The sequence below is a fragment of the Procambarus clarkii genome, chromosome 32 (assembly GCF_040958095.1).
Source record: "Procambarus clarkii isolate CNS0578487 chromosome 32, FALCON_Pclarkii_2.0, whole genome shotgun sequence".
In the NCBI taxonomy this organism is placed as follows: Eukaryota; Metazoa; Arthropoda; class Malacostraca; order Decapoda; family Cambaridae; genus Procambarus; species Procambarus clarkii.
In genome coordinates, this window is record NC_091181.1 from 38318507 (window position 1) to 38330394 (window position 11888).

The window sequence follows — 11888 nt, forward strand, 5'->3', positions numbered from 1 at the left end:
AAAAAGGTCAGTTTAATACACTTGACATGCGCAACTATACTTAACATACTTTATACTTAACAGTCATAGCTAAACTTATATTATACATTCTCAGTTAGCACAAAACAGGTGCAAAAGCCTTCCAATAAACGCACTTGTGTATACTTATAACTGAGTGACACTCTACTTACGTATACTTATGACTGACCCCAAACTCCTGCATACTTATAACTGACTTTTAATGTATACTTTTCATTTATATTACAATGTACTTACCGGGTGCTACTGGATAACTCGGAGCGGCTGGTGCACTTATAAAAAGTAGACACGGAAATGCATACGTATTTACCGCACTTTTGAGAGAGAGAGAGAGAGAGAGAGAGAGAGAGAGAGAGAGAGAGAGAGAGAGAGAGAGAGAGAGAGAGAGAGAGAGAGAGAGAGAGAGAGAGAGAGAGAGAGAAAGAGAGGGAGAGAGAAGAGAGAGAGAGAAGTGAGAGAGATAGAGAGAGAGAGAGAGAGAGAGAGAGAGAGAGAGAGAGAGAGAGAGAGAGAGAGAGAGAGAGAGAGAGAGAGAGAGAGAGAGAGAGAGAGAGAGAGAGAGAGAGAAAGAGAGAGAGAAAGAGAGAGAGAGAAAGAGAGAGAGAGGGAGAGAGAAGAGAGAGAGAGAAGTGAGAGAGATAGAGAGAGAGAGAGAGAGAGAGAGAGAGAGAGAGAGAGAGAGAGAGAGAGAGAGAGAGAGAGAGAGAGAGAGAGAGAGAGAGAGAGAGAGAGAGACAGACAACATACCAGCGAGGCGGGCCAACAGTGGTCATCTTGTTACCACGAGCTTAAAACACATCCAGATTTACTTATCAACTTCCAATTACTCTCCCCAAGGTCCTCTCACAGTCGTGTAACTCCTCCCCACACGTCCCCCAGGAGACGCAGAGACTCCCTTCCCCCCCCCAAGAGACGCAAAGATATTCCGCGTCACGCAGCAGACGCAAAGTCTCCCTACACATCATCCAGGAAAAAGGGAACTCGCTTTACGGGAAATTTATGTAAATATATATATATATATATATATATATATATATATATATATATATATATATATATATATATATATATATATATATATCTTAATAGTAATAAAGGTATTTTTGATAATAAAATAGTGTAATGATTGGTTCAATGAGAGCGTATTGTGGCAGTACCATCACAAGGGTCGACTTAAGCTCTTCCATTGACGGCCAGTTTGCTATTCAGGTCTCGTAATCAGGGTCATTATAACTTCCATTTAGAATTCACTGTACATCTACTAAACACTTGTAACTGTTAACTCAGCCAGCTCTTTTTTTCTTCAGTAGTACACGCACGCACGCACGTACGCACGCACAAATATGCAGTCAGGCAGACTGCATATTTTGGGATTGCCAGAAAGCATTTGACACTGTACTTCATAGGAGACTAGTGCATAAGCTGGAGATGCAGGCAGGAGTAAAAGGGAATGTACTCCATTAGGTAAGGGAGTACCTAATGAACAGAAGACAGTGTCACTGTGAGGGGGGTGAGGTCTCAGAGGGGTAGGTCCACAGAAACAGTATAGGTCCTTAGACCTATATTGTTTCTGATATATGTAAATGACCTCTCATTATTTGCTGATGATGCAAAGATTATGAGGATTATTAAGACCGAGAAAGACAGCAAGAGGCTGCAAGATGACCAAGACAAACTGAAATAATGGTTCAACAAATGGCTACTAGAGTTTAACCAAAGTGAATGTAAGATAATGAAACTAGGAGGAAGGGAACAGGAGGCCAGACACAGGATACCGAATGGGAGACGAAGTCCTCCACGAAACGGACAGAGAGATCTAGGGGTTGATATCATGTCGAACCTGTCTCCTGAAGCCCACATTAAAATAATACAAACAGCGGCGTATGCGAGGCTGGCAAACAGCTATTAACGTGTAACTAAGGAATCGTTGAGAACCCTGTATGCCACATATGTAAGACCAATCTTGGAGTATGCGGCTCAGGCATGGAGTCCATACGTTGTCAAGCACGAACCTGGAGAACGTCCGAAGGCATGTTACTAGTCCCAGAACTAAGAGGCATGAGTTACGAGGAAAGGTTGCGTGAAATGCACCTTACGTCGCTGGAAGACAGGAGAGCTCGGAAAGACATGATTACTACCTACAAAATTCTCAGAAAAAATGACAGGGGTAGATAAAGATTAACTGTTTAACACGGGTGGTATGCGAACAAGGGGACACAGGTGGAAACAGAGTACCCACATCAGCCACAGGGACGTTAGAAAGAACTTTTTCAGTGTCAGAGTAGTTAACAGGTGAAATGCATTAGGCAGTGATGTGGTGGAGGCTGACTCCATACACAGTTTCAAATGTAGATATGATAGAGCCCAATAGGCTCAGGCATCTGAACACCAGTTGATTGACAGTTGAAAGGCGGGACCAAAGAGCCAAAGCTCAACCCCCGCTAGCACAATTAGGTGAGTACAACTAGGTGAGTACATACATACATACATACATACATACATACATACATACATACATACATACATACATACATACATACATACATACATACATACATACTCCATACACAGTTCGGGGACACCTCCCAGAGGGTATAGTGAAGAGAGAGTGTGCAAGTTTAAGACATAAATAACAGAGACACGAGTAAGAATGCTTGCATAACAGTAGTAGGAAAATGAACGTCAATAAGCATGTAGTAGAAGCCAATGCCATTCACAATGTCAAAAGTAGATACGATAAGAAAAAAATAGACGACCCTGTAAAAACAGAACAGGGGTCCGGGTGCTGAAGGTCGACGGTGTAGGCACAACTAGGTGAGCCCATCACAGAGGGAAGAGACACGCGTCAAGGGGGAGAGACCTGACACATGAACAGCCAGGGGTCTGTGTGTGTGTGGTCGGGGGCAGTATGGGGCGCTCTATGATGCTCACCACCAACCAACTCCCCATACCTCCCTCACCCCACATACCACACCATAACTCCCCAAATCCTCCCACCCACCCACCAAAAACCCACCCAAATCCAGGTACTCACAAACTCTCACTCACTCTCAGAAATTTTAATATTACAACGCACTCAAAAACTGCCAAAAATTCTCCGGAAAACAAATCCCCACTTTTTTGACTTCATGAAAATCGCAAGGGGGTCCACATAGACGCTGGTATCTCTTAAACGATGCCAATGAGGCAGACCCCGACTGGTCACTGACATTCATTTATGCCCCATATGTCATTATGGAAAATTGCGTGAGGCTAGCCCCAAGCGTTTGGCCTACACTTAAGACAGATAGACGGACATCGTATTTGATATAGATGTGGCTGTACAAACTCACACCTTGTATTATCTGTCTATACGGCATTCCCTGAAAATGTTGAAATACACTAAAGTGTTCAGATAATTGTATTTTGTGTACTCTCCTCCTCCATGCGAGAGTAGTGTTGAACATTCAAGCCTCAGGTATCACTGCTCTGTTGTTCATATCAGTTCATATCACACAAGAATAAAGGAAACCTGCAGAATGCCTTTTGGCCCCTTACGAGGCATCTAATAATTTACATCCACCCAAACGCATTATTACGCATGTCTAACCTGCGCTTGAAACAATCCAGCCATGCCCACGTCTACTGTCAAGCAGGTAATATGTCCCATAAATCAATGGTTTCATACCAGTAATCATTTGATTTATTATAAGTTCATTGCTATTTGTAAAAGTATATGCTAGGTTGTTGTTTTCTAATCGGTTCTACTATTGGTTGCTTTAAGGCTAATTATCAATTATTAAACGATCATTTGAACGCAAGGAAATGTAGATGTTTATCTCTCAGAATGTTTGGTAATATGTTTATTGTTTGTGATGTGTTTATATGTATGTATTTTATATGTATGTATTAACACGATGTACTGAACGGGGTGAGAATAGCTTGAGCTACCTCATCCCTTTGTGTGTATTTTACCTCAATAAACTTATTTCAATTTCAATTTCAATTTGAACGCAGTTGCACATTTAAGACGACTTGCTGGCAATATTTCTACTGTACATTTCTTTCCATTGCAGGTGCCACATATAGACGATTGCTGACTTTTACAGCTTGGTTTGTGAAGTTTTCTAAGCCGCTGTCGTAACACTTTGGGGCAGAACAGTGTTTATGATGGCACCTTTGACAAGGACAGTTTGATGGCACCTTTGGCAAGTACGGTGTGTTTGGCAAGTGCAGGTTTTTGTTTTGTTTATTAATCTATTTTACAAGATAAATTTGGCTGTTAATTCAGCCTGGTAACCAGCGAACATACATTCCTTGGTCAGTACTGGCACTCTGCAAGTTGAGCTTCTCTTCCATCAGTCTCCCTCTCATTCCTTTCCCCTCTCTCTCTCTCTCTCTCTCTCTCTCTCTCTCTCTCTCTCTCTCTCTCTCCCACCCCTCCCTACCCCCTCCCATTACTCTCCCTCCCTCACAGTTCCTCACCCCCTCTTCGCTCGCTGCGGCGCGCGTGCACTCAATTAACTTTAACCCTCAAGTGTAAAATACACACACACACGCAACCACGAACACGTGTAAGCTGAGGCTAGGCCATGTGCACAAGCCATCATGTGCACATATCACAAGGTGTGTGTGTGTGTGCGCGCGCGCGTGTGTATAAAACATAGACGTGCACATACCACCACAGGGATGACACAAATACACACACAAAGGGATGATATAACTCAAGCTATCCCTGCTATCCAAGACAATGTGTCCATGGAACTATGGCCATGTGTACACGATACCGTACATGTGTGCACGTGGGGGGGGGGGGGGAAGGAGCAGCAAGACGGAAGTGTACACACACATGGATGAAAGGCACTAACAATGGCGATATTGACGGGCCGCTAAATATATCAACGCGAGACAAAACACGTTACAAACTGGGTTTACACTGGACGGCTTTACATTCAAGGAGGACCCTGGAAAATGCGAGTTTGGGTTGTAGATCGATTGTTTCGCGCGTAGGTTAGACATGTATATATATATTCGAGTCACTTCTGGGGTGTGAGTTTTCAGTTGCATATAGTCCTGGGGACCATATGCCTCAGATATATATATATATATATATATATATATATATATATATATATATATATATATATATATATATATATATATATCATCCCAGAAGTGACTCGAACCCGTTGCTTGTATGCCTGGGGGACCATTCAGGCTTGTTCGCATATATATATATATATATATATATATATATATATATATATATATATATATATATATATATATATATATATATATATATATATATATCATATAAGTGAGTTTGGGTGCACATAAGCTGCCTCAGATGGGTTAATGACCCATTTACAGGGGGCCTTCATACTCAGGTTGTCACTGAAATGCGCACATGGCCCATGTTGGCGGCGACAGGAAGCCTGTACTTAGGTTTATCGAGGTCATCCCCTTGGCTAACGTGCCATGTCCAGGATGCCTCGCCTAACACCTGCCAACCCCCACAGGTACCCGTCTAGAGCTATGTGAGGAACAACATTAGGTGGAAGGGTACTGTGCACAAACGCTTCTATCCTGCCGCGGGGTTTAAACTCGGGACCCCCTGAGGGTCTGGTCTGACGGACTGCGTGACATACATGTGTGCGTGTAACCAGAGAGATGTGCATATGAACTACCACGTACACACGTCACCACGGCCTAAATAAAACACATTTCATGTTTTATTCACGGGCTCACCATAGCCCGTGCTTCTTGCCCCGCTCCTGTGCAGGTAAGTTACGGGCTCACCATAGCCCGTGCTACTTGGAACTTATTCCGAGTAGCTGAATCTATAACAACATATGTTTTATATTCTTTACGGGCTCACCATAGCCGGTGCTACATGGGCATTTCGTTCTGAGTAGCTAAATCTAAAACAACAACATATGTTTTATTCTATGTTCACTTGGAAGGGATCAGGATAAGGATTTGGGATGGAACGTGGGTGGAGGGGGGGGGGGGGAAAGAAGAAATGGTGTCCAACTACTTGGACGGTCGGGGATTGAACGCCGATTTGCAAAAAAGCGAGGCCGTCACTCTACTTAGAAATTCCAAGTGGTTGGGTGCTAGTTTTCTCACGTGAAACAAGTATTAACATAAAGGAGTACAATCTAAGCATGAAAGAGCCGCAGCTGACTGCCCTAAAGAAAACGTCTGCAATCTTTATTATTCCCCATATAAATAATAACATAACCTTTCATAGGAAGTTTATAGAAAAAACCTACACGAAAACCTGGACGTCTAATACGAACTGAAAATTAGCAAAAGCTCTCCACTCCGGACACATGTTAGATTCTAAGCTTTAGTAATACACGTTCCATCGTTATCCATCCCGCCGAAGCCCTAAATACTATAAGTGTTCCAGTTCATAATACCGCTTGAAACACTCGAGGATATTCCTATCCCGGCCACTAAAGATGATGTTTGCGATCCACGTGACTATGTTGATCACCGGTATTGTGAACTTTCAATTTGAAGAGCAGGAAAGCTAAATTTGCATTCTCTCGCAAGGTACTTAATTTGAGGGGTCTACGTGGCTGAACATAACGACGGAAGGGGATATAGAGGCCTCATTAGGGTTTTTGACAATACCACTGTGACACAGAACACGAAGGAATGGATTTATATAAGAAAAAGATTAAAAAAAAAGGTTTTATATTAGTTCTAGTTCAGAAATAGAGTGCGAGAATTGAGTTAGTTATTATTCAACATAAAATCAAACTCATTGGAGAGTTGCAAGGATAGGTTGGAGACACGCAGGAACCGCCTTGGATGAACTAATGGGTCTTCTGCTGATTACTTAATTCCTATCCTCTTTGTAAATAAGAAAGAAAACAAGCAAATATATACATTAAAAAGCAAGAAAACACACACACACACATACATTATATATATATATATATATATAGTGTATATATATATATATATATATATATATATATATATATATATATATATATATATATATATATATATATATATATATATATACAGGTCATAGTTGTTGTGGAGCGACAGTTACCAGTAGTGTGAGGCCTGGCGAGGCCGACACTGGGGTGAGGAGGACCTACCATCGTGTCCTCGAGAGTCGTCCTCGGAGACGAAGGTGGGCGAAGACGGCCCCGTCGACAGCGACGTGTTGGAGGCGTTGGCGAAGGTGTTGCGTCGGGAGCGGAGGTTATTTGGCACCTCCAGGAGCTCCCTCTCCCAGTCTTCCATCTCCCATGATCGCCGCGACACCTCCGTCGACCTCGTCTGTCGGGCCTTGCTGCTCCGACGCCGACGGAGGGTGGTGAAGCTGAGCGCCCGCGCGCGCGTCATCATGTCCTCTTTGCTGCACGACGAGAGCGACACTGACTTGAGGGAGGAGCTGAGAGCCTGGTCGTCAACCGGTTGCATCACCCCGCCGCCTGCGCAGGTCACGGACGTCGCCGAAGATATGCTCGCGGTGGGAGAGTCCTGTGACGCGGGACTGTAGCCGCACCCCGTGCCGGACCCCGTGCCGGACCCCACCGACGGCGCGCCGTGCTCCGGCACATCGATGGGGGACGAGGCAGGGAAGAGGGGCTGCTGGAGGGGGTCCTCGAGGATGGTGGGGCTGCCGGTCTCGAAGAAGGCGGTGATGCGCACCGGCGACGTGGGCGAGGAGAGCAGGTCGAAGTGCAGGGAGGAGCGCAGAGAGCGCCGCAGGGAGGAGAAGGGCCGCGACAGGTTCAGGGTGGGTTTCTTGCGCCTTCTGACCACCGCCGGGGACGCGGCGCCCGGCACGTGCATGGCGCCCACGCCCTTCGTCCCCCACGCACGCGCACTAACACGACGCACGCGCACTGGTACAACACGCACCGACACAACCCGGCGGGGTTTACATAGCGGCGAGGGGCTGGGAAGGGTGCCCTGAGCTACTGCTGGCAGCAGCAGGAGCGCTGCGGCGTCACTGCTGGAGGGCGCTGTGTCTGGTGTCACTGCGGGAGAGCTGTGTCCGGTGTCACTGCCAGCAGATAACACTGGCTTCCTGTAGATGCCCAAGCCCCTCTCTCCTCTCCTCTCCTCCTCTCTGCTTGCTCTCTTCCCTCTCACTTCTCCTCTCTCCCTCTCTGCTTGCTCTCTTCCCTCTCACTTCTCCTCTCTCCCTCTCTGCTTGCTCTCTTCCCTGTCACTTTTCCCTCTCTGCTTCCTGTCTCCCGTCACCACCACCACTTCCACCGTCCCTTGTTCCTCCCTCTGTCACTATTGAGGCCTTGCATACTGCCTCTATTCCCCAGCCGTTAGCCAGTTTAATTGCACTTCACCTGTTTTAATATGCAAACCACATCATTATCCAATACTTCACTAAGCACAGACGTACATACCACGGTACCCGTGAACGGTACACGGTACACATGCCACTACACCGTTCACGGTACCATCGAGCAATCAAGCACTGTCGCGAGCTCTAAGCTCAGGCCATAAACAAAGCTTGTGGCGCCATCTATGACTCGCCCATCGAACATTTCTGCTGCTCACTCACCAACTCTTAAAACATCATCTGAAATGTGTATCCCAGAGCTGTCGTGATGTCTCGAACTCTCACACGAAATAACCGGTTTATGCCATTTTGAGCCCCACACTAGATGGTAGATCATACCTACTTTAAGCCCCACACTAGATGGTAGATAATACCTACTTTAAGCCCCACACTAGATGGTAGATCATACCTACTTTAAGCCCCACACTAGATGGTAGATCATACCCACTTTAAGCCCCACACTAGATGGTAGATCATACCCACTTTAAGCCCCACACTAGATGGTAGATCATACCCACTTTAAGTCCCACGCTAGATGGTAGATCATACCTACTTTAAACCCCACACTAAATGGTAGATCATACCCACTTTAAACCCCCACACTAGATGGTAGATAATACCCACTTTAAGCCCCACACTAGATGGTAGATCATACCTACTTTAAGCCCCACACTAGATGGTAGATCATACCCACTTTAAGCCCCACACTAGATGGTAGATCATACCCACTTTAAGCCCCACACTAGATTGTAGATAATACCCACTTTAAGCCCCACACTAGATGGTAGATCATACCCACTTTAAGCCCCACACTAGATGGTAGATCATACCCACTTTAAGCCCCACACTAGATGGTAGATAATACCCACTTCAAGCCCCACACTAGATGGTAGATCATACCCACTTTAAGCACCACACTGCTGGATAATATATGTACAAATGTACATATAAACGCACACTAGGAAGTGAGCATTACAACACTCCTCTGTACCAGGAAGTGTTCGCGTACACCGAATTCGTTGATAAAACCTCACGAGACGATAAAGACCAGTGAAGACGAGCATCGAACCAGCTACCCGAGAATATCTGCAAATACCCACAAGTGCCTGAAGTTGTATCTCTGTATACAGTGGGGTGTCCTTTCAAGTGCCTTCAACTGCTGACTGATAACCGCGTGTTAGTAAATACTGGATCAGTGTCACCTAACGCGCCAAAAGCAGCTGTAATTACGAATGAGCTACTAGGAACAAGTACGTGTAAGTGGTCAATAGTTTGGTCTCTCAGCTGGCGTTGTGTTGAAGAGGGAGGACGGTAGGGAACACTGGGAACTGTAGCCCCCTGGAAACACAAACCGAAACTGTCTCTATTTTCCGCTTGTTACAACTTGTAATAAAGTTGTTACATCTTGGCTTAACGTGTTTATGGCGTATTAGAACGTCGTTACAACTTGCTATCTTGGTTGTTATAACTGGTTAGGAAGTGTTAAAACTTGTTCGAATGTTGTACCAACGTCGTAGTTACGGTGTGTGTTTGGGCGGGAAGGCAGCAATTCTGGTCATCCGAGAGTCAGTCAAGAGCGTGTCGGGTCAGCCGGAAAGGGCGCGAAGAACGCCATGAAATTGAAGAGATAAACGGTTACTAGCGCCTGCCCTCTTCGAGCAGAGGTCAGCAGGTAGGAGGACGAGTCAACATGATGGCGAGGGAGGCCATGAGGCCAACACCAAGACAAGAGAGGCCACGAGGCCAGCATCAGGACACGACAGGTAAGGAAGGGTCACTGTCCACGCACGGCAGGAGGCAACGCGAGGTCAACACCAAGGTAAGGTAAGTAACTGGAGGCGGTTACCAAGACGATGTAAGTTATGTGAGATGAGACGAAGGTCAACACACAGCTGACCAACAGCCCTGATCAACAACACCTGGCCACTCAGGTGCCGTGTGTCGTGACACTGACGGCAGGTGTGGCAACACCCAACAGTTGTATTGCCCAACATACACGGCTGCTGTATGGTGCTACTGTGTATGGTGCTGCTGTTGCTGTATGGGGCTGCTGCTGCTGTATGGTGCTGCTGCTGTGTATGGTGCTGCTGCTGTGTATGGTGCTGCTGCTGCTGCATGGTGCTGCTGTGTATGGTGCTGCTGCTGCTGCTGTATGGGGCTGCTGTGTATGGTGCTGCTGCTGCTGTATGCTGCTGCTGCTGTATGGGGCTGCTGTGTATGGGGCTGCTGTGTATGGGGCTGCTGCTGTATGGAGCTGCTGTATGGTGCTGCTGTATGGTGCTGCTGCTGTATGGTGCTACTACTGTATGGGGCTGCTGCTGTATGGTGCTGGGCTCCACACACGCAGAACTAATACTATCCATTATACAACCGGCCTTCTAACCGAGACAAATTGTAGTGTTTGCTGTCATCAAGGACGCTCTCGTTAATGACAGCTAAGACAATGACACGTGGAGATCGGAATACAGTCTTCAGATACAGGGTATGTATCCTGTATCCTGTATGCAGAGGCCGAAGAGAGTCAGCCTCTTCCCTAAAGCGTCCCTCGTATGTAGTGAGCTGCTCAACCCTACAAACGACATAGTGGAAGTGCTGACAATCAAGATTTATAATCAAAATAGTTATTGTTTTCCTCCATAAATGTCCATCTGATGGTATATGAATGCAAGCCGTGTTCAAATCCGCGTGACCATGGTGTTACTTCACACAAAATACGCACGCAGAGAATTACTGGCAAAAAATAAGATGAATCTACAACTTTCTAACGAACGGAACTCAGTGTGTAATAGTCAGTAAAGTCAAATCCGGACCATCCACTGTCAATATCTTCCGCCCCTCCAAAGTACCGTGCTTTTTCTCATTCTTTATTTTCGGACATTGACAAGACCACGGGCTATAGTACCGTATCATTCTCTCTAGATGACACCAGGATTTTCATGAGAGTACTATATAGAGGCTGTCAAGTTATACAGAATTAAAGACTACCATGTGCAGGCGATGAGTCACAATAACGTGGCTGAAGTATGTTGACCAGACCACACACTAGAAATTGAAGAAATTTCTTGCCTATTTATTGCCTGTCCCTACCTCCTCATCACAATCGACTTGAGAATGGTCCAGGACGGACCGAAACGTCGTCGTCCCTTCAATTTCTAGTGTGTGGTCTGGTCAACAAAAAGACTACCATATTTTTTTTTGTTTGGGGGGGGGGGGAAAGAAAAGGTATTTATTTATATTTTTGTCTGAAACAAGTTCTTTGATCTCACCTACAATCATTGAGCTCACCCAGGGAGCTAGGACTCACCTGTGATAACTAGGAAATGAGTCAAATACTCAAGGTGAGTGTGACTCTTTTTGTCATGCACTCAACACATGGGTAAAGCAAGCAACACCTAGGGAGCTGGGGACACTCACTCAGGGAGCTGGGACACTCACTCTGGGAGCTGGGGACACTCACTCAGGGAGCTGGGACACTCACTCTGGGAGCTGGGACACTCACTCAGGGAGCTGGGACACTCACTCAGGGAGCTGGGACACTCTGGGAGCTGGGACA

The 11888-nt window shown here is 45.9% G+C and overlaps 1 protein-coding gene across 1 annotated transcript in view; it reads right to left on the reverse strand.

The window, feature by feature from the left end:
* LOC123759473 (ankyrin repeat and fibronectin type-III domain-containing protein 1) overlaps nt 1-8580 on the reverse strand; it is a 41722-nt gene extending 33142 nt beyond the window's left edge. The window contains exon 1 of the mRNA XM_069335257.1: nt 7122-8580. Within this exon, the coding sequence (XP_069191358.1) occupies nt 7122-7824 (703 nt within the window). The 5' untranslated portion in view covers nt 7825-8580. The remainder of the gene's footprint in view (nt 1-7121) is intronic.
* Between the last annotated feature and the right edge of the window lie 3308 nt (nt 8581-11888).